The sequence below is a fragment of the Somniosus microcephalus genome, chromosome 29 (assembly GCF_052327205.1).
Source record: "Somniosus microcephalus isolate GS21.2 chromosome 29, FLI_Smic_1.0, whole genome shotgun sequence".
Classification (NCBI taxonomy): Eukaryota; Metazoa; Chordata; class Chondrichthyes; order Squaliformes; family Somniosidae; genus Somniosus; species Somniosus microcephalus.
The window spans coordinates 26,934,699-26,958,532 of record NC_141015.1 but is presented as its reverse complement, the minus strand read 5'-3'; the positions used below and the strand labels follow the sequence as shown (position 1 = coordinate 26,958,532).

At 46.7% G+C, this 23,834-nt stretch overlaps 1 protein-coding gene across 1 annotated transcript; it reads right to left on the bottom strand.

Annotated features, from left to right (window-relative positions):
• Positions 1-1,650: 1,650 nt before the first annotated feature.
• On the bottom strand, positions 1,651-14,929 carry LOC147098582 (neurofilament medium polypeptide-like). Its single transcript, XM_085970436.1, has 3 exons — positions 13,864-14,929; positions 13,651-13,775; positions 1,651-3,442 (listed from the first exon to the last, which is right to left on the bottom strand). The coding sequence occupies exons 1-3, from the start codon at positions 14,890-14,892 to the stop codon at positions 1,996-1,998; spliced, it is 2,601 nt and encodes an 866-aa protein (XP_085826562.1). The 5' UTR covers positions 14,893-14,929; the 3' UTR covers positions 1,651-1,995.
• Positions 14,930-23,834: the final 8,905 nt, after the last annotated feature.

Here is a 23,834-nt window from a genome sequence, read left to right as displayed (position 1 = left end):
AATAATCCGGAGACATGCCCGCCACGGCAGCTGGGGAATTTAAATTCAGTTAATTAAATAAATCTGGGTATCAGTAATGGTGACCATGTAACTACTAGATTGTTGTAAAAACCCATCTGGTTCACTAATGCCCTTTAGGGAAGGAAACCTGTCATCCTCACCTGGTCTGGCCTATATGTGACTCCAGACCACAGCAATGTGGTTGATTCCTTAACTGCCCTCTGAAATGGCCTAGCCATGTACCAAACTGCTATGACAAAGTCACTGTGGGAGTACCTTCACTACACGGGCAGCAGCAGTTCAAGAGGGTGGCTCACTACCACCTTCTCAAGGGCAACTGGGGACGGGCAACAAATCCTTGCCCGCGACACCCACATCCCATGAATGAAAAAAAAAGTTGTGCCCTCTACTTCCTGTTGTCTGGAAAAGGGTTGCAAGAAGGGGGTAAGTGGTCTGTGCATGCTATCTCCCTGAGCGTGCAGCACAGAAATTGATGTCACAACTGCTATGGAGGCAGAGTGAGCCTGTTGGTACCCTCACCTTAGCATTTCTGAAACCATCAAACTTGCAACTCATTTGCTCTCAAGAACGATGGGCTGGGTCATTGTATTTACTCGCTCCGCTATCTCTGCCTGTACAGTTTGGACCTCCTTTAACAGGTGGGTCACTTCAGCTCAAGAGGATCCTTTTGGCTCCTTCTCTCCACCCGCTGCACCAAGACCTCCATGGAATTGGGTCTAAATGCCGGAGCCTTTCCCACTAATATCATTGCACACATTCTGGCAAGGAAACTATACTCTTCACCCAGATTCTGCTCTTTCACAGTACTAAACTCCCTTCAATGCCATGAATAGCCCTTCAAGAGCTGCTAGTTCACCCAATTTTGCTCCTCCCAGCCAACTGCCATGTAGACTGGTCTCCCTGCTCATGTGTTCCATGTGCAGAGGGGAATTAAGCACTCACCCCCCTGCCACCCTTTGCCCCACCAATGACAGCTGTACCTTCAGCCATCTATGTTCCACTTTCTGGAATCCCCTCCTTAAAATTCTCCGCCTCCTTTTCTCTTTTATGACCCTCTTTAAAATTCACCTCCAGTGAAGCTTTTGGCCACCCCTGCTAATCTCTCCCTCTTTGACCCGCCGTCCGTTTCCTTTATGCTTTTGTGAAGCACCTTATTACAGGGCTTGATAAGGTGGATGCTGGGAGAATGTTTCCTTTGGCTGGGGAGTCTAGAACCAGGGGCCACAGCCTCAGGATAAAGGGTAGGCCATTCAGGACTGAGATGAGAAGAAATTTCTTCACACAGAGGGTGGTGAATCTTTGGAATTCTCTACCCCAGAGGGCTGTGGAGGCTCAGTCATTGGGTATATTCAAAACAGAAGTCGATAGATTTCTGACTAGTAAGGGCATCAAGGGATATGACGATAGGGCCGGTGAATGGAGTTGAGGCAGAAGATCAGCCATGATCTCATTGAATGGTAGAGCAGGCTCGAAGGGCCGAATGGCCTACTCCTGCTCCTATTTCTTAAGTTCTTACGCTTCTCTACACTAAAGGCACTATATAAATGCAAGTCCTGGTTGCACTTTTGACAGATGGTAGATTTGTTTGCCAAACATATTAATGTCTCCCCTAATCATTAATTCAAAATATCTGATTGAAGTTTCTTTTATTAGCAGGTATTTATATACATTGCACCTCAGGAAATCTCAGTTCCTCACAGTCAAATGCATTTTACTTGTTTATGCCTGCAGTATTTAACAGTGCAATTATTCATGCAGCAACCAATTGACTGAAGTTATTGCCCTGAGAATATCTCATATTTTCTATTGTATAAATAGATGCTTCAATTCTGTAATCTCTCAGATTGCTGAAGTGCCGAATCTTGTGTCCATTAACATGCATTCCTCATTGTTCCATTCAGCTTTTATTTTTATTCGGCACTGGGCAATAGCTGCTGCTCGCCTTCCTTTTGTTGAACCACTTTCTCTTTCTCTTTACTGCTCGGCTTTCGTTGCAGAAGCTGGTTCATGTTTATCTTCCTGGCTTTTTGTTATTTTTGACTTCTGGTCTTTCAGGGGCCCCTTCGCTGTCGGGCCTGCCAAGTCAGCCTCGTCTCCCACCGTTGTCTCAGCAGCTTCTCCCTCAGTCTTTTCTTTTGTTTCAGTGGATTTTGGCTCTTTAGCCTTTTCTTTGAGTTTAGCCTTACCTTGTTCTTCACCCTCTGCTTTTGGATCGGCAGCCTTTTCCTCTTCAGTCCCTTTTGATTCAGCTGCTTCCTTCTCTTCAGCCTTTCCCGCTTCAGCCTCTTCTTTTGGTTCAGCAGCCTTTTTCTCTTCAACCTCTCTTGATTTAGTAACCTCCTTCTCTTCAACCTTTTCCTCTTCAACCTCTTTAGATTTAGCAACCTCCTTCTCTTCAACCTTTTTCTCTTCAATCTCTTTTGATTTAGCAACCTCCTTCTCTTCAACCTTTTTCTCTTCAACCTCTTTAGATTTAGCAACCTCCTTCTCTTCAACCTTTTCCTCTTCAACCTCTTTAGATTTAGCAACCTCCTTCTCTTCAACCTTTTTCTCTTCAACCTCTTTAGATTTAGCAACCTCCTTCTCTTCAACCTTTTCCTCTTCAACCTCTTTAGATTTAGCAACCTCCTTCTCTTCAACCTTTTTCTCTTCAACCTCTTTAGATTTAGCAACCTCCTTCTCTTCAGCCTTTTCCTCTTCAGCCTCTTCTTTTGGTTCAACAGCTTTTTCCTCTTCAACCTCCTTTGGTTCAGCACCCTCCTTCTCTTCATCCTTTTCTTCTTCAGCCTCTTCCTCTGCAGCCTCCTCTTTTGGTTTAGTTGCCTCTTCCTCTTTAGCCTCCTCTTTTGGTTTAGTTGCCTCTTCCTCTTTAGCCTCCTCTTTTGGTTCAGTCACCTCTTCCTCTGCAGCCTCCTCTTTTGGTTCAGTTGCCTCTTCCTCTTTAGCCTCCTCTTTTGGTTCAGTCACCTCTTCCTCTTTAGCCTCCTCTTTTGGTTCAGTCACCTCTTCCTCTTCAGCCTCCTCTTTTGGTTCAGTCACCTCTTCCTCTTTAGCCTCCTCTTTTGGTTCAGTCACCTCTTCCTCTGCAGCCTCCTCTTTTGGTTCAGTTGTCTCTTCCTCTGCAGCCTCCTCTTTTGGTTCAGCAGATTCTTCCTCCACAGCTTCCTCTTTTCCAGCTAGCTCATCTTGTTTTGTTTTCTCTTCCTCAGACTTGGCGTCCTGATCAACCATCACTTTGTAATCAACAGCTTCTAGCTCTGTCATTTCAACTTCCTTTGTTGTTGCACTAATAATTTCTTCTACAAACCTATATTGAGGCATAACCTTTGTAGGGGTGGCTTTTGTGAAAGGTTGTGGTTTGTATGGATACATAGAGGGAGTGAAGCCACCAAATCTTGTCTCTTCACCTTCAAGGAGTTTCCTTCAAATAGAAAGTAAATAACATTAGTGTGTTGATAAAATATATACAGCATAGAATTATAAAAGCACATACTTATGAATTAGATTCGTAATTAAGAAGATTAAAGGATATTAAATTAAGGTGGAATGAGTGAGTTATTTGTTCTATTTAATAAACTGGATTGTGATATTTTTCATGTGATACTGGTGGCACAGTATGTTAGTATGCTATCCTTTCACCTCTGGGTTCATATCCAGCCCACTGTTGGGTGGAACTCTCTTTCTGGTAGCTGTACGGGCTCTAACTGAAATAAGGTCGGGCAGATTCACTGGGGTCGATTTTCATTGACCCGTGGAGTCGGGATTGGAGGCGTGCGGGGGGTTAAAGTCCCGAATTTGGGGGTCCCAACACCATCCCGCCCCCAACCCGCCTCCATGTAAGTTTCAAAGGAGGCGGGTACCCGCCCTGCACTGGGACCCGCCTACCCGAGGCGGGAAGGGATTAGTGCCAATTAACTGCCTGTTAACAGGTAGTTAACAGGCAATTTTTAGCCTAATCCCTATTTTAAAGCTAGACATGTGGGATTCCCGACAGCTCCAAACCACGTCAAGTTAGAGGAGTCGGGCTGTCGGGTTGAAGGACTTGGAGGGGTCGAGATGTCAGTGTTCAGGTGAGTGATGGGTGCATGAGTGCAAAGGTAAGTGTGTTTGGTGTGTCTAAAGTGTGTAAAGAAGTTTAAATTACCTGTACTTACCTTTACAGCCTTCCTTCCTCTAGGTTTCGGGAGTCCATCATCTCACCGGCACAGAAAGCAGAATGGCTGCGAACTGTCAAAAGTGACAGCCTGCAGCTTTCTGTGCCGGTGAGATTTCTAACTGAGTCTGTGTAGAAGGACTCAGGTTAGAAGTAAGACTGTCAGTGTTTGACAGCTTCAAACAGCTGTGAAACACTGATATTTCATCTGTCAAAACGTCTTGACAGATGAAATTTCAGTCTGTGACGTCACCTGTTGCCGGGTGGCCCTTAATTGGCCTGCTGAGCCCACTGGGCGGGCTCAACAAGGTCAATCAAGTTAAAATCGCATGGATTGGCCGCATCTCGATGGAGGCGGGACTACAGCCCCGAAAGTTGAAGTCCCACCTCCTTCCCGACTTCTGAATGAAAATCACCCCTACTGAGTCTGATACTGGCAGAACTTGCTCCGAAGATTTCTTATTAAAAAGAAGCAAACCATCGCCATGTATATTCTGATTAAACATGTGTTTTTTAATGATGGTGAATGGATTTTGTGTTCATTGAGATAAAGGATGTGAGTGCTGGGCAATGGGACACTTTTTCCAATTTCGTCACCGCGTGTTGGCATCAAGCATTCTCAGCTCAAATCTCCCTTGGCCAGACACAGAATAAATCTTCCTCTATTCTCTCTTCAGAAGAGTATTTTTTTTGTGGTTCCCAAGCTAGCTATTCTTAATGTCACTGTGATCGAGACTGCAAATTATTTGAGTGGCTTCGAGCTATGTGTCCATACTCTGTTTGGTTCAGACTGTGCCCTCATTCTGCATAGAATCCTTGCAGCTAACAGAGAGAGGAACTTTCATCATGGGGGTGGGGGTGGGGTGGGAGGGGTGGGGGGGGGTGGGGTGGGGGTGGGGGTGGGGGGGGTGGGGGGGGTGGGGGGGGGGGTGGGGGGGGTGGGGGGTGGGGGTGGGTGGGGGGGGGGGTGGGGGGGGTGGGGGTGGGGGTGGGTGGGGGGGGTGGGGGTGGGTGGGGGGGGGTGGGGGGGGGGTGGGGTGGGGGGGGGTGTGGGGGTGGGGGGGGGGGGGGGGAGGGGTGTGGGTCTTGAACCAGGGGGTCACAGTCTCAGGATACGAGGTAGGACATTTAGGACTGAGAGGAGGAGAAATTTCTTCACTCAGAAGGTGGTGAACCTGTGGAATTCTCTTCCACAGAAGGCTGTGGAGGCCAAGTCACTGAATATATTTAAGAAGGAGATCGATAGATTTCTAGACACAAAAGGCATCAAGGGGTATGGGGAGAGAGCGGGAATATGGTATTGAGATAGAGGATCAGCCATGATCATATTGAATGGCGGAGCAGGCTCGAAGGGCCGAATGGCCTACTCCTGCTCCTATTTTTCTATGTTTCTATTAATCTAGGATGAATATGAACCAGAGGTGACAGGACAGTGCGCTAACTCAATGCATCAGCTCGTCCCCCTGAACCATGTCATTGAAGGAATGCTGCATTTCCTGTATGGATGACAAACACAACAGCCTCCATTTCAGAACAAATATGTTTGATACACAAGTGGCTCTTGCAGAGTTGTTGCATCGTAAAGTGGAATCACCAAGGAAAAGCTGTCACTACAAATCAATAGTGTTTACTTATCTTGCGCTTTGCCAGATGAATTTCTAATCACACATTTAGCGTGTAGACCATTGTTTTAAGCAGGTTAGACTGAAATCCTGGATCAGGACCTTTGACCCTGTCTCTGACCAGCATAAAAGGTCCATTTTGTTTGATTTCACCCTCTCCCTACTTTAGATTAATGGACAGAAAATTCATTAGGCTGCATTCGGGAGTGTAATCCTCCATGCCTGATTTCCCTCTATATGCTGCGTCCAGGCTAACCTCTCAAACATAAGAGCAGTTAAGTGGGAAAGCTATTTGACCACAAACAGCACCAGAGCCAGGCTTGATCCTGTTCTCATTTGTGACAAAGTATTTTTGTCTGGTTTTGGGTTGGTGGCTGTCCCTTTAAATGCAGCCGCAATACACAAAAAGGAGTTTTAAAAACCAGCTTCAGTTAAAATCAAGTCTCCAGCCTAAATCGATGCAAATATTGCCAGGACCTGATCAAACTGGCTTTCAAACCTGAGGCTGGAGGGGAGAAACCCAACCGACACTCGAACGGTGCTCAGAGTGCGGGTTCGGAGGCGGGTCTGCTGTCAAAATCAAAATGATTGACAGCAGGTTGGGAGCCTGCTCTGAACCCGCCTCCGTGTAAGTTTCCAAAGTGTTGGGTCTGTGATTTCAGAACAGACCCGACACCAAACGGCGGGGGAGGCATTTAAGATAGTTATATGCTTGTTAAACGCTTGTTGACTACTATTTTGCCAGCCTATTTTACCACTTTTTTAACGGGGTTCACGTTGTTCAGAGGTCACGTCAGGTAAGTAGGTCGGGTTCTCTATGTCTCCCCATTGCTGTGAATAGGTGACAGCTGCAAAACTGGTATGAAAGCTACCATTTCACAGCTGTTTACTTTGCAATGTCAGAAGCTTGAGCCTTCAGGACTTGGAAGACACTTTTGAGCTTATTCATTAAATATATTCAAGAAGGAGTTAGATATATTTCTTTAGGCTAAAGGGATCAAGGGATATGGAGAGAAGGCAGGAACAGGGTACTGAATTTGGATGATCAGCTATGATCTCATTGAATGGTGGAGCAGGCTCGAGGGGCCGAATGGCCTACTCCTGCTGCTATCTTCTATGTTTCTATGTTTCTATGTTAATGCAGTTTGGAAGTGTTTGGAGTAAACTCTCTCTCCATTGTCACCTCCTTGGAACAAGCTCTCTCACCATTAACAGATCGCTTCTGTCATCTCAACTTCAGCTGCCATCTATTACAGCAACATCGGTGCCCTTGAAAAAATCTCACCTTGGTCCTCTGAATCCTTCCACGATCAGCCCCAACACCAACATCACCAGGCACATCAACATCACCAACAACACCACCAACCTTCTCCGCAATCACCTGATGCTGCACAGGATACAGGGCATCAGCACCCGACAACATTGCTGCCAGGGAGGTCAGCGATGGCCTCACCATGGCCAGATTTACTTCACTTGATGCTGTACACCCTGGCTGCCACATGATGCGCCAGTTTGGCACCACCCCACACCAGCACCATAAAGCATCCATACAATGTCCAAGCCATTCCTTTCACACTCATCACAATTGGGTTGGTGTGGGGGGGCGGGGAAGTTTTGTCTCAACATTCACTGGAAGTCACTAAGACACTTCCAAAGTGAGCACAGATCTGTCCAATAAGGTAAAGTGATGAAATTATAGATTTCAATGTTTGACAACACATTAACAGAAAATTTACATGAACATTGCATAAAGCTCTCAAGTGCCTACCCTTGTGTGTTGTTAGTTGGTATTATTGCACCAGGATGAGGGTGAGTGTGAGAGGTGGCTAGTGAGATGGGGAAGTGATAATGTAGATAGTGAGGGATGGGTGGAGGTGCAAGGTAAGTTGATGTGAATAAGGATGTGCAGGAGTACTGTAGGGGAGGCAGAGTGATGGGGATGTGATGAGTGTCACAGCAGGACGAGGTTGGGTGTGGATTTGCAGTAGCGTTTTGTGATCTACTGAGATCATTGAAAGGTTTGCGCCACTGCAGCCAGGTCCACCTGACAACAGCCCTGCTTGTGCCCTCCTGTGCAATGTGCAACCAGGCTGCGTTGGTCTCCTGGGGAGGTGTCTTCCGCCCTTGGAAGGGAAGAGAACCTCCCTGCGTGCTGTGACTCTCTTCATAAACATATGGAGGGAGTCATGTGAGAGACTGGGTGCAGCTGTGCACCTTTGTGCAGTGCTTGTCAGTGTTTGCAGCATCTCAATGCTGCAGAACACTGACAGCAGAACTGTCAAGATCAATTTGGGCATGGTCCCTTTAGGGAAACCGGCAGATGACGTGTCATCAAATGATGTCATCAGACCCGCTATCTTTTAATTGGCCGGGAACCTCGCAGGGCGGGCTTAACAAGCCCAATCAGGGGAAAATCCTTTTCACAGAGTGGTTGGAGCCGGGAGCGGGAGCGGGACCCGCCAATGACCTCTCCCGCCGTGATCCCGGCTCCAGTGGCGAAATCGCGGCCATGCTGTGGGATATGTTCAGTTACTGTTGGTTATTCGATCCATAGTTGTTGGGGAAATACTTAGGCTAAGTTGAGCCGAGCTGTGCAGAACTGCAGAGAGAATCCACTTCGAACCTTCAAGAGTCAGCTCCTGCAATCCTAAGAAATACAAGACGAAAGGAATCGATGTGTAGTTAAAATGTAAATTTAAAAGGATAATCATTTAGGATAGGAATTGCAACTTTTATTCCCCTTTTGAGGAGCTAAATAAAATAAAGAAAGACTTGCATTTCTATAGCGCCTTTCACGACCTCAGGACGTCCCAAAGTGCTTTACAGCCAATGAAGTACTTTTGAAGTGTAGTCACTGTTGTAATGTGGGAAACACAGCAGACGATTTGCGCACAGCAAGCTCCCACAAACAGCAATGTGGTAATGACCAAATAATCTGCTTTCTGTAGCATAAATACTGTAAATATAGACATATTATATTGCTGTTATTGATTCACTTGATCATCTTTTGTTCGCTAATTTTGTTTGATAGTTTAATTATATAATGAGATCTGATGCTGTGACACCCTGCTGCTTATTGGACACGGGAAAAGAATCCTGTGGAGGCACCGGATCATTCTAAGAGCTAAGATATTTATCAGCAAGGGTTTTTTTTTCTGTTTATTTTCCTGGACGCATTACTGAAAGATTACCTAGTTCTGGACAGACTAGATGCAGGGAGGATGTTCCCGATGGTCGGGGAGTCCAGAACCAGGGGTCACAGTCTAAGGATAAGGGGTAAGCCATTTAGGACAGAAATGAGGAGGAATTTCTTCACCCAGAGAGTGGTGAACCTGTGGAATTCTCTACCACAGAAGGCAGTAGAGGCCAATTCATTAAATATATTCAAGAAGGAGTTGGATATATTTCTTAAGGCTAAAGGGATCAAGAGGTATGGGGAGAAAGCAGGGACAGGGTACTGAATTTGGATGATCAGCCATGATCGCATTGAATGGTGGAGCAGGCTCAAGGGGCCGAATGGCCTACTTCTGCACCTATCTTCTATGTTTTTAAAAAATGTTTCTGGAGGCTAAAGTGATAGGGAGCAGAGACTCGCTTATAAGAGTAATCTAAAGTATGGAAGCTGTAAAATCTAGGATAAGGAAAGCAGAAAATATTACAGTCCCCAGGTATACTTTCCAGCAGGGGTGACTGGATTGTGATTATAGAATCATGGAATAGTACAGCACAGAAGGAGGCCATTTGGCCCATCGAGTCTGTGCCGGCTCTTTCAAAGAGCAATCCTGTTAGTCCCACCCTCCACTATCTTTCCCTATATCCCTACAATTTTTTTTCCATCAAATATTTATCCAATTCCCTTTTGAAGGCTACTGTTGAATCTGTATCCACCACCCAGGCAGTGCATTCCAAATCCTAACCACTTTCATTGCGTAAAAAAGTTTTTCTTAATGCCACCACAGGTTCTTTTGCCAATCACCTTAAATCTGTGCCCTCTGGTTATCGACCCTTCAGCCTTTGGAAACCGTTTCTCTTTATTTACTCTATCCAAACCCTTCACGATTTTAAACACCTCTATCAAATCTCCTCTTAGCCTTCTCTGCTCTAAGGAGGACAACCCCAGCTTCTCCAGTCTCTCCACGTTGTCAGCAGGAACCCCGCTTGATGTTTCTTTTCCCCACCCTAGCCTCGGGGTACTGAGGCCAACTGTAGTGTCCCATTATTGTCCAACACAGGGCAGGAATTGAGCCGAGGAAAGGGGGATGCGGATTTAACTGCCATTTGCTGTGGTTATAATTCTACCAACAACATCATCAGCTATAAATGTGTGTGTTTTTTTTTGCTCTAAAAACTATCCTTGAAAAAACCCCAGCAATGCTGGATTTAAAAAATGCTAGTTTAGTTCAAAATGATACAGAATCACTTTGCCATCAACAAAATGAAACAGCAGAGGTGCGAATACCACTTCGAAGAACCTAAGAACATAAGAAATAGGAGCAGGAGTAGGCCATTCGGTCCTTCGAGCCTGTTCTGCCATTCAATGAGATCATGGCTGATCTTCTGTCTCAACTCCATTCACGGGCCCTATTGCCATATCCCTTGATGCCCTTACTAGTCAGAAATCTATCGACTTCTGTTTTGAATATACCCAATGACTGAGCCTCCACAGCCCTCTGGGGTAGAGAATTCCAAAGATTCACCACCCTCTGTGTGAAGAAATTTCTCCACATCTCGGTCCTGAATGGCCTTGAGGCTGTGGCCCCTGGTTCTAGACTCCCCAGCCAAGGGAAACATTCTCCCAGCATCCATCCTATCAAGCCCTGTAATAATTTTGTATGCTTCAATGAGCTCCCCTCTCATTCTTCTGAATTCAAGAGAATACAGCCCTAGTTTACTCAATCTCTTCTCATACGACAGTCCCGCCATCCCAGGAATCAATCTCGTGAACTTTCGTTGCACTCCATCTATGGCAAGTATATCCTTCCTTAGGTAAGGAGACCAAAATTGTACACAGGTGTACAGGTGGTCTCACCAAGGCCCTATATAATTGGAGTAAGACTTCTTGGGGGAGAAATTGGGTGAGTAGCGCCACTTGTTAGCGCCTAAAGAGGCAGGCAGTGGCTGTAACACCACTGGCTGCGCCTCCCGCGATATTGAGTTGGGGTGATAATGGTGGCGTTAGCCTTTTGCGCTGCGCCGCCACCGATGACGTCATTGGTGTGCGCAGCGCGCCATTCGCGCCCCGTTCACGATATTTGGTAGCGAACGCCGCAGTTGCGCCGTTCACTACCCACGCCCGGTTCATGGGGCCTTACTGTGCCGGCAGCGGCGCAAGTTAAGGTGGAGGTGCGGGGCGGCCGCCTTTTTCGGCGGCCGCCTGCCAGCACCTCCGTCTCCGGCCTCCTAACCCCCCCACCGCGGCACTGCCGGCTGTTTCCCGAGAGCCCGGCACTTCTCCTTGGTGCCGGGCTCGTTTGCCGGCACTCGCGAGCGGGGATCGCGCTGTTGCAGGCCCCTCCCCCTTAACAGTGGGAGGAAGGCCTGCAGAACCGCAGCGTGCCGTGCCGCAGAGTGTGGCGCTGCGGCACGTTGCACTGCGATATTCAGTTTCAGCGCCCTAAGAGGGACGCGGAGCGCCTCGAGCCTCGCCCCGTATTCCTCGAGGGGCAATGAAACTGAATATCTGACGATCGCTGAAGCCTCGAACGCTGCGCTAAATCCTGCGCTCAGGCGACTTTGGCGCCACTTTGGCGCCCCAACCCAATTTCTAGGCCCTTTACTCCTGTACTCAAATCCTCTTGTAATGAAGGCCAGCATACCATTTGCCTTCCTAATGGCTTGCTGCACCTGCACATTCACTTTCAGTGACTCATGTTTCCATGTTTGTAGGAGAAATTGCATGAGGGTGCCTTGTGCATTCTGAATGAAGTTGTACGGATTGGGGAGCTTCACTTTAGTTGTGATAATTCAGTGCTGCATCCTTTCACCCGTCCACACACTGTACTTGAAAAATTAGTGGGACTATATCAGACTCACCCTTAGTGTTTATTTTATTTGAAAATGCTTCCTTTTTGAACCATTAGTCTCACACTCAGTTTAAGTAGCAGTTGTGATCTGTGGATTTATATAGATTGTATAAGATTTGCGAAAAACAATAATTATCTGCACATTTCTAATTTTGTATAGATTATAGGATGACATTTGTAAAGGCAACAGAACCGCAGGGTATTTCCTCATTTATAGGCTCATTAAACTAAATTAAATGGAGCTAAGCTAAACTAAATTAAATGAACAAAGTTAAATTAAACTAAATTAAACAAATCTAAACTAAACTAAACTAAATTAAACAGAGCTAAACTATACTAAATAGAGCTAAACTAAACTAAGCTAATCTAAACAGAGCTAAACTAAACTAAGCTAAATTAAATAGAGCTAAACTAAACTAAACTAAACAGAGCTAAACTAAACTAAGCTAAACTAAACAGAGCTAAACTAAACTAAACTAAACAGAGCTAAACTAAACCGAGCTAAACTAAATGGAGCTAAACTAAACTAAACTAAACAAACTCTCCGGTATTGCTGACCTTTTTACACTGGTGCAGTTTTCTGCAGCAGCTTGCCAAGATGAATTATTCTTGCAGTGGTTCCAGCATAATTTGGCAGCGAGTTAATTTATTGATTGCACATCACGATTATATATTGTGCTTCGTAAAGTGCAAAATAAGATGGTGATTGGTAATACTGCAATTTTAACCCTTTCTTGCACTTTTTCTTTGTTTCACGTTGGGGAAAAAATAGAGTTATTGGCATCGAAAATCTTTGGAGGGGTGGAGGGAGGGGTTGTTGCTGGTGTTGTGCTGTAACTTTGGTGGGAGACCGGTAGAGACCTGGTGGATCTGGGTCTCTGCTGGTTCTGCCGGTTTCCCAGTTGCTTTCTAATGGGAGAACCTCCTTTCGTCCCATGCAAGTGGCCGGGGGGGGGGGGTGGCGGGGGGGGCCGGGGGCAGTGACGCCTTACTCCATGAGACCCTGCTCCTTCGGCTCATTCAGGACCCCGTGTAGCAGTGGAGTCCAGTATTGACCTCAATATGGGCGCACGTGCCTTTTACAGGACTTTCAATTTTGGCGGATCGGCCCCCTTAGCAGGAGGTCATGGCCAGGGTTATCATTGGGGGTGGGGGTTGGGGGTATGGGTGGGCGGGGGGCACGATGTGTATCCTCAGGGGTGAGGTGCCGGAGTTTCTGGCAGTCATGAGCAGGCAGGTAATGGAGATGCACCCAAATTGTGCCCACCGACCCCATGTAAACGAGGTGCCCTCTCATTGATCTCGCAAACTCTGGTGGGGTCAGCGCTGCGGACCACCTTTGGCATCGCGAAGCGAGGAATTCCATCAAATTATTTGGTATGTTTCAGCCTGTAAGGTCAGTGTGTGACATGGCCGTTTATCCAAAACAAGAATATCACAAAGCAGAATTATTTTGCTCTCAACAGGTTTTTTTAAGTATCAGATCAACTCAAATGAACAACATTCTCCTTCTTTTGTTGAGTAGTTGCAGTTATTGGCATGAATTAGCCCTGCTCTGGTGGAGGTGATTATAATCAAGGTTTTATGACTCCCTCTGGCACTCATAATCAGGAGCATTGCATAACTACAGCAAGCAATAGCTCTTTGCCGCACATAATTTAACCCCTTTGCACAAATTGTCAGGCTCCGGCTCAGGGTAGATCACAATTTGCTTGCAATCTTTTCTGCTGCAATTATGCTCATCCCCCTTTTTGATAATTTATACATTGTAAATATTAGATCATTCTTCACTCTGCAACTACGCATCAGCACAACTATCAACTAATCCTACCTGTAGGAGGCAATCTCCACATCTAAAGCCATTTTGACATTCAGCAGATCTTGATACTCCCTCAGGTGAAGATTCATTTCCTGTTTTGTATTTTTAAGCTCGGTTTCTAATTGTTGAATGGCATCCTGTAAAACAAATAGCAAATTGGTTTATTTAATGAATTAAATGGAAATAGAATCAAACAATTTCATGTTACAGTGTAGGAACTCTCACCTGGTATTGGATTAATTCTCCATTGTGTCTGCCTTCCATATCATTCAGCTGTTTCTCCAAAGACTCCTTCCTCCCTCTTACTGTCTCCAGCTCTATATTCTTGGACTGCAGTTGCCGATTGTACTCATTGATCTCTTGCCTTGTACTCTGGAGAGCTTCTCTGTTGATTCCTGTGGCGTCATTGAGTTTGGCCACTCTGGATGTGAACCATTCCTCAGTTTGCTGCATGTTAACATTGGTGTATCCTTCCATCTGAGCTCGGATCTCTCTCAGGGCTTCTGTCAGATCAGGCTTCACGAAATCTTTCATTTCCACACTAACCTGCGAGGCTTGGATCTGAGAGAACAGATCAGCCACCTCTTCCTCATGATTGTTCTTCAGGAACACGATTTCATCCGCAAGTGACTGTGCTTTCCTTTCTAGCTCTATCTTAATCAAATTGGCATTGTCACTGTGCTTCTTATAAGCATGAATACTTGCTTCAGTGTCCTGTCGAATTTGTGCTTCTTCCTCATATTTTCCCTTCAATCGCTGGAGATCCTCCTCCAGGTGATCACGGTCCAGGTGAATCTGCATCTTCTGATTTTCAATTTCTAGAATAAGGTTTCGTAACTCTGACATTTCTGGCTCATAGATACTTGCAAGGCCAGATTGGGAAGTTTGCCTCTCTCTCAGTGCTGTGATTTCTGTCTCCAGACCCTTGTTCTGTTGCTCCAGCTGCCTGACCTTGTCAATGTAACCAGCAAAGCGGTCATTGAGCCCCTGCATCAACTCTTTCTCATCGGCACTGACCACTTTGTGATCTTCACTGAAGAAGCCGGACTGATAGAGCTGCACATTTTCTGAGGGTCTGTGAGCTGGTGAGTTGTATCCTCGAGTCGCAGACAGGGCACTGTGCTTGAGGGACGAGGCAGTTCCCCTGGACCAGCTCTGGGTGCGGAAGGCCATGTCTCGAGGCAGATTCCTGGAGGAGTCCGAGTGCAACTTTCTTGTTGGAAAGGCATCAAGAATATCCCAGCTGTAACTCATCTTGCTGCCGCAGGACTGTCTGTAACAGTGCAGAGCCACTTCTTTCACTGAACCTTTTATTGGAAAGTCTGATGCTGACGCTGCTAATTTGATCTTTGACTACTTAAAGGAGATTTGTGATGCTTGCACTCTTTTTCTGCTTTGCATTTAAAATGGCAATGTACATTTTATGTCGGCACTCTGATATATCTTTTGTCTCTAATGTTATACCAGTTGAAAGAATTAAATGATACCCTTCATTTAAAAAAATAAATTCTCATCGTAATTACAATAAAAAATGATTTTTCAAAAGGGGTTTCTCTGAATATTCCCTGAATATGTCTGATGTCACCTTGTTAGTGAATCACACTGTGAATTAACCTTGTGTGATGCCAGGACATATCCATGAGTGCTTGTGGTGTATAAAAATATTGGAAGTCGAGGAGCCACAGAGAATGGACGATTGCAGACATGAGTCCCACTTTGCTCAGGTCTCAAGGTGAGTCATATTGAGCAGGGGAGGTGCCTAACACTTCCTTTTACATCGGATATACGGCACAGAAACAGGCCATTCGGCCCAACCAGTCCATGCCGGCGTTAATGCTCCACTCGAGCCTCCTCCCGTCTTTCCTCATCTAAATCTATCAGCGTAACCCTCTATTCCCTTCTCCCTCATATGCTTATCTAGCCTCCCCTTAAATGCATCTGTACTATTCGCCTCAACCACTCCCCGTGGTAGCGAGTTCCACATTCTCACCACTCTCTGGGTAAAGAAGTTTCTTCTGAATTCCCTATTGGATTTCTTGGTGACTATCTTATATTGATGACCTCTAGTTTTGCTCTTCCCCACAAGTGGAAACGTTCTCTCTGTATCCACTCTATCAAAAACTTTCATAATTTTAAACACCTCTATTACCCCTCAGCCTTCTTTTTTCAAGAGCCTGTTCATCCTTTCCTTTTTTTAAATTTGTTTTTATGGGATGTGGGCGTTGCTGGCAAGGCCAGCATTTATTGCCCATCCCTAATTGCCCTTGATAAGGTGGTGGTGAGCTGCCTTCTTGAACCACTGCAGTCCGTGTGGTGAAGGTACTCCCACAATGCTGTTAGGGAGGGAGTTCCAGGATTTAGACCAAGCGACGATGAAGGATCAGCGATATATTTCCAAGTCAGGATGGTGTGTGACTTGGAGGGGAACTTGGAGGTGGTGGTGTTCCCATGCGCCTGCTGCCCTTGTCCTTCTAGGTGGAAGAGGTCGCGGGTTTGGGAGGTGCTGCCGAAGAAGCCTTGGCGAGTTGCTGCAGTGCATCTTGTAGATGGTGCACACTGCAACCATGGTGCGCCGGTGGTGGAGGGAGTGAATGTTTAAGGTGGTGGATGGGGCGCTGATCAAGCGGGCTGCTTTGTCCTGGATGGTGTCGAGCTTCTTGAGTGTTGTTGCAGCTGCACTCATCCAGGCAAGTGGAGAGTATTCCATCACACTCCTGACTTGTTCCTGATATGTATACCCTCGTTAACTCTGTTTCTCTCTCCACAGATGCTGCCTGACCTGCTGAGCGTATCCAGGATTTTCTGTTTTCCTTTCAGATTTCCAGCATCCGCAGTATTTTGCTTTTGTATTAATGGTCTGTGCTGGTGTTTATGCTCCACACCAGCCTGCGCCCACCCTACTTCATCTAACCATGTTATGTACTTTTACATAAAGTAATGCGTTACTTCAGAGGGATAAAGACAGGAGATAAACATAGATAACAACAGACACAAAAATACCCCGAAGAAAAATACATGGCAGATGCAGTATAACGTGGATAAATGTGAAGTTATCCACTTCAGTAGGAAAAAACAGAAAGGCCGAGTATTATTTAAATGGTGATAGATTGGGAAATGTTGATGTACAAAGGGACCTGGGTGTCCTTGTACACCAGTCACTGAAAGCAAACATGCAGGTGCAGCAAGCAGTTAGGAAGGCAAATGGTATGTTGGCCTTCATTGCAAGAGGATTTGAGTACAGGAGCAAGGATGTCTTACTTCAGTTGTACAGGGCCTTGGAGAGACCACACCTGGAGTTTTGGTCTCCTTACCTAAGAAAGGATATACTTGCCATAGAGGGAGTGCAGCGAAGGTTCACCAGACTGATTCCTGGGATGGCAGGACTGTCGTATGAGGAGAGATTGGGTCGACTAGGCCTGTATTCACTAGAGTTTAGAAGAATGAGATGGGATCTCATTGAAACGTATACAATTCTGACAGGGCTAGACAGACTGGATGCAGGGAGGATGTTTTCCCTGGCTGGGGGGTCTAGAACGAGGGGTCACAGTCTCAGGATACGGGGCAGGACATTTAGGAGTGAGATGAGGAGAAATTTCTTCACTCAGAGGGTGGTGAACCTGTGGAATTCTCTACCACGGAAGGCTGTGGCGGCCAAGTCACTGAATATATTTAAGAAGGAGATAGATTTCTAGACACAAAAGGCATCAAGGGGTATGGGGAGAGAGCGGGAATATGGTATTGAGATAGAGGATCAGCAATGGCGGAGAAGGCTTGAAGGGCCGAATGGCCTACTCCTGCTCCTATTTTTCTATGTTTCTATGCTTCTAAAATAACACAAAAAATAAATCGTAGGGAACTTCTTATTTAATTTTTTGACGGCATTTTGGACTTCAAACGCAGAAGATGTTTAATTATTAACCATTCATTTAATTATAGCAGGTAAGGTGAGATAAACCATCAGGGAAACAGAAGGAACATCACCCCTTTAAGAGTTTTCTGTATAGAAGCACTCAATCTTCCCTTACTGCATTGATGATACGTCTGCCTTGCTGAGTCATATGCAGTTCTTTCTCCTGCCATCGGCACCTTTTGCAGCGTGAGCTGGTCTCCTGTGTACGAGCTGCAGGCTCGGCTAAAAGAGGGAGCGCGCTTGGAGCACTGAAAGCCTTGCGTACGGTTAGAACTCCGATTAATTAAACTACAGAAAGAAAAGGCACACAATCAAAGGAGAAGTCACCAAGTAAGAAAAGCATTCTGTTAGACCAGTGGTTCTCAAACTTCTTTGGTTGAAGGACCCCATTTTCAAAAGGATTAGTAACCACGGACACCCCACCCATCTAAATAATTATCGCTCCCTTGTATTGATGCTGTACCATGACAATGAATTGCAATATAGCTACAAAACAGGAATCCCTCAAGTATGTATGTATAAAATGAGAGTGATTTTAAAGCATTAATATTAAAAAAATTACAAATGCATTGGTTACTCAGTGTATTCAAGTGCTGCCCAGATTATGATGTCAGACTTGCTCTATGGACAGCCCTTGACCGTGGACGGACAGATCTAATGTAATGTATGTTCGACTTAAGGGACCTGCAGGGCCTAAAAATTTGATTGCTTTGCGCCTCCCGGTAGCGCCCCAAGAGAGAGGCAGGGCCCTTCCAGTAGCACCCTGCTTCCCTCTTGGGGCGCTACCGATCAATTTCGGCCACGGGGGCGCTAATTTTTTCGGGGTGCTAAAAGTAGCACCCCGGCGAAGTTAGCGCCCCAAAGGGGGACACAACTCAATATTTCCCCCTTGCTCCTTTTGGCCGTATCCCCCACTGCCACAGCCGGCTGGTAGTCGGGACAGGATCGTCGTTACAGACGGTCGGTTCCTCTCCGAACAGCGGGCCCTGCGCTGACCCGCCTCCGACTCCTGTTGCTGGCGGTGGCACTGCGGCCGCTGCGGGCCCGCAGTCCTGTTCCTCTTCTTCCTGCGGCGCACACCCGCTGCTGCCGCCGCCCGGGCTACTCTGCACCAACTCGCTGACCCCCTAGAAAGTCTCTATGGACCCCCCCAGACGTCCGCGGATCCCAGTTTGAGAACCGCTGTGTTAGACAATACACCCAGCATAGCGGTGCTGGCCAATTCTATAGATTCAAAGCAGCCAGATGTTGTACCTTTGCATAACCATAAGGCATTGTTTTCCTTCCTAGAAGATAATGGGGAGCAAGACTCGGGGTCAGTGACCACAGACTGACACCAAAGTAGCCGCCGGGGGCATCTATATTCACCCACCTCATAGAGGGCCAGCAACAGGGCCCACTGCCAGTGAAGGAAAATAATGTTGCTCCCTACTGTCTGTCACCCGCTACTGACCGAGGAGTGGGACATCATTCTGATGAACTAGCATCCATTTAGCATTCACCGAGATAGTATCATTCATTTCCTTCGCTGCTGTGCTAGGCTTGGATACCTTAGGGTGATCCTGCCACCTCGTGATCCCAGCGGGGAGCTTCATTTGACAGGAACATGGGTCTGCAATGCTTGTTAGCTGTTCCTCAGACACCCATGCATAAAATACTGTTCAATCTCTATAGTTATGTTCGTCTTGTGCAGCTGGGCAGGCTGTCAGTCAGGGATGAAAGTGCTGAGTCCGTTTTCTCACTGTGACAGTATTAAGCAGTCATGGATCAGTTGAGATGTTGGCACCGCACATCTTTCTCGACATCTCTGAATATCACCGTGAAAAAAATCCTTCAAGAGTTATCAAAGGAAGGCCATCTCTCCCCAGCTCAACTGAATGAGTGTAATATTCCCATATATCTGCACCTCACAACTCTGCTGGGCTTTCTCTTATAGTGTGCTCTGCTCAGTATCTATGAGGACTGGGCAGAGTCTACACGTTTGTTCCAATCAGCATTAATTACTGCTGTCAGATTCTTCTCGGATACACATGGCCTACCTACCACTGAACCTCTGTGCAGTCTCTGATTAGTGAAACACCAATCTATTAATTGCCTGTATCGAGTCTTTTGTTGTTGTTGGAGATTTTGGTCCTCAGGAGAGAAGTATCCTGGTGTCACTGCGTGTGTTGTTTACTTCATTATGTAGAAATTTGTAAAGCAAACATTTTTACCGGAGCTCCTGACATGAATCAACTGAGCGGCCTGCGGGTGACGCTGTCCAGGGAGAGTATAAATACTTGGGCACGGGCCCAGCTTGCGCAGGACATTCTTAACAGGAACTAGTGAAGGACACAACTAGACCGCCATGTTGTAAAACAGTTGATTAAAGCTTTGTTTAACGCTTAGACCAAGTGCCTAGTAGTTTTCTTACATCGGCCCCTACATGATGGAAGTAGTTTGATACTTCACACAGACTGCAGGAGGAAGCTGGATATTCGTTTTCAAATTTCCAGAAAATGTCAGTGTTGTAGCCCTGTCTCCAGCCTGCACTCCCACTGAGTGAGGCTCCCTACTGGGTGCACAGGATTGTGGGATCTCCTCTCATATCTCCAAATGGGTTCAATGCAAGCTTGCCTGGGGCTGAGCTATGTAGTTATGTTTTAGGTGTGTCTCCCATTACTGTGCAAGTACAGGCATACCAGAATGTGCGATAAGTTGTTTTTCTTCACCTTATCGCTCCAACACACATCTACTGAGACAACAGACATTTTAAGTTACATGGCATTGTAAGTTTCATGGAACAGTTTGGCCTCAGCATAAGGGCATGAAATGGTTACACTTCGAGGCACAGAAACGGTGCCCGTCATCAAACTCTGCAGTTCTTGGAGAACACATTGATACTGGACAATGAAAGCTTTGACTCATGATTAACTCTGGAAAGGACATTGACATTGAACTGTGAGGCCTTGAATCGTGATTGGTTTTGATGGGAAAAATTAACATCTGGACAATGCTCTGAGTTTAACTGAAACAATGAGCGTCTCGATAGGTGATTTAACGGTGAATATGTGATTTAACTTTGGACAATGAGACTTTGGCCTAGAAATTCGGTTGGTAGCGCCAGCGATTAGCGCCTAAAGAGCCCGAGAATTGGGGCGTTACCCAATTTTCGGGCGGGCGCAGTGAATATAGCGCCACCTCCCATATTGAGTATCCTTTTAGCGCCAGCGCTAACTCTTTGCACGCGCCCGCGGGCGCAGGCAGATCATGACGTCATTTCAGTGTGCAACGCCTTTTTGGCGCCCCGGACCAGATATTCGGTGGTGCCCACAACCTTTCCGCGTGGTGCTATTAGTGACGGTTGGATGGAGCGTTCCCAGGCCCTTCTCGGATTCGGGGGGTGCTATTTAAAGGGGACATCACTAGTATAAAAGCTGCAGCCATTTGGGCTGGCCATTCTGATCGTTGCTGGAGAGAGTTCCTGACCTCCTGTTAGACAGTAATTTTCTCATTGAGCCTTTGGAGGCACTGGCACTGGCAGCTTGAGGGCCCGGCTCCCGAGCTGGTGATGCAGCATCTGAAAGCAGGGAGGTGGAAGAGTGGCTTTAGCAAAAGGACAGCTGGGCAGCAAAGGATGCCAGATTGCGGCAAGGCTATGACATGGGTCCACAGTGAGAAAGCATGCTGGCGGGGGGAACAAGTGGAAGGAGACAGTTGTAAAAGATGAGAACCTTACCATCGCTGTCGACAATGTGGTCGGCATCTGCAGTGGTTACAGGACCACTCAGACGTCCTCCAAGAATCTGGTGGACTCTCTCCTCGAGATCCGTGAGAGTGACCACTTGTGGAGGTCCTCCACTGGTGCGAAGCTGGTCTTTGCCAATCCTCGCCAGCTTGGACTGCAGGGGAAAGGAGGGGAAGTTATGTGACATGATGCCCTGAGTGATCATCTCATGCCCCCCACGGTGCAAGAGCCCTTACATGACGCCTTGAGTCAAATGTCAAATGTGCATGTGTGTGCCCAGAAAGGGCCATGGGTGCTTGCTGGCAGATGGCCAATGGGGCACAGCCCACCCTGTAGCCATAAATTCAGGTGCAAATGAAGGGATGCAGAAGTTTGCAGAAACAACACCCACCCTCACGACCCGAGTGAGGTCGTTGAATTTCTTTCTGCATTGGACAGGGCTCCTGGTCACCATGCTGCTGGAGTTGACTCTCTGGCATACATCCCTCCAAGCTCGTCGGTAGAGAACATTTCGCCGGCGCTCCACTGCGGCCACCAATTGCTCCAGAGCCTCATTGGTGAAGCGCTCTGCTCTCTGTCTCACCTTCTCCATCAGGTCCAAGTTTTTAGCGCCAGAGAAGGGCCTGCGCCGATTCTGAGGCCTGCAAGGCGCAGAGTGTGGATGCTGAAGCTGACTGACCCACCCCTTTAAGAGCTGGCCGGCGCCTGGAAGTCTCGTGGTCATCGGTAATTGAGAGCACCTGCGCAGCGCCCGTCCGCTCCGATATTGGGTTGCGCCGGAAGTTTAGCGCCTTAGGAGCCCCGTGTAACGCCTGAATTCGCGCCTCAATCACCTTTAGGGGGCGATGCAACCCAATATCGCGCCAGGTGGCGATAAGTTGCGTCTGGCTATAAACTTTGCGCTGCGCCAATTCTAACGCCCCAAGCGGGGCTATACCCAATTTCTAGGCCTTCGTGTTTTAATGGGTTTCGATGGAGTTTCAATGGATAAGACAACGATGCCAGTTTCGCTGGAACAATGGACTTCCTGGAAAACACTTTAACCTTGGGCAAAACACATTAGCAGTAAGACTAAATCACATTAAATATGTACCATGGTGGAGGGAGTGGGGGGGAGACAAGATAAGGAATTATCTTCCATCCCTCAGCCCTGTACACATCCTGTGGTTTGGATTACTAGGTGTGTATTGGAAAACTGGTTGGGGGAGGTCCAGCATGGGGCCAGATGACTAAAAGAACTATAAGAAGGAACCACACCCACAGCTCTCTCTTTCGCTCAGAAGCTCTCTCGAAAGCTCTCTCTCTTGGAAGCTGGCCCTAACTACAGCAAACTGCCAGGTGTAAGAAGGAAGGGAAGACGGTCATCTCCAGCACCCAGCCTGCAATCGACATCGGCCACGACCAGCCAAACGGGTGATTGTTAGTATCAGTTGACTCTCAAAGGGGTTTGTGCTGTGTAGGCAGCTGCAGTCAGATAAAAGGAGGACGGGGACAGGTCATCTCCGATCCAGGCCTACAATCCACAACAGGAACGACCGGCCGTGTGGGTGACTGTAAGTTTCAGCCAAATCTCAACAGGGTTTTGTCTGTGTTTTGTTGGTTTTAATAAACTAACAGTTTTGGGTTGAACCTAAACCTTTGTGTCGTCTACCATTTTGTTCCTGTAAAACCCAGAATCAAAGAACCCTTGTAAGGACGAGGAAACCAAACACCTTACAACATGGATCGCAGTGCTCCTGCTACCGTGTAAATACCAGCACTCCTGTAATCTTCAGTTTTATTCAGATTAATGCAGCCAAGTCCTGGTCACCACCCTATTAGTGTCTTTAGGAGAGTTCTGCGTAATTCAGCAAGAGGTGGTGCATGGCATTGGTTCAAAACCTACTGACCCTTAAGGAAATTCGCCACTTTAAGTAAAGTCCTGTGGGATAATTTTTATCTTTCTTACGGCTGCACCTACCTTCAGCATCTACAAAGATTTATTCCATGACACAAAATATTTAGATATTACTTTCTTTGTCCAAAGTAGCCAACTGAAAACTGGAATTTTCTGGAAATTTGAAAACGAATATCCAGCTTCCTCCTGCAGTCTGTGTGAAGTATCGAACTGCTTCCGTCATGTAGGGGCTCCGGTAAATATGTTTGCATTACAAATTTCTACATAATGAAGTAAGCAATACACGCAGTGACACCAGGATACTTCTCTCCTGAGGACCAAAATCTCCAACAACAAAAAGAGACTCGATACAGGCAGTTAATAGATTGGTGTTTCACTGATCAGAGACTGCACAGAGGTTCAGTAGTAGGTAGGCCATGCCTATCCGAGAAGAATCTGACAGCAGTAATTAATGCTGATTGGAACAAATGTGCAGTCTCTGTCCAGTCCTCATAGATACTGAGCAGAGCACACTATAAGAGAAAGCCCAGCAGAGTTGTGAGGGAATATTACACTCGTCCAGTTGAGTTGGGGAGCGATGGGCTTCCTTTGATAACTTTTGAGCACATAAAGCTAGGCTGACACTCCCAGTGCAGCGCTGAGGGAGTGCTGCACGGTTGGAG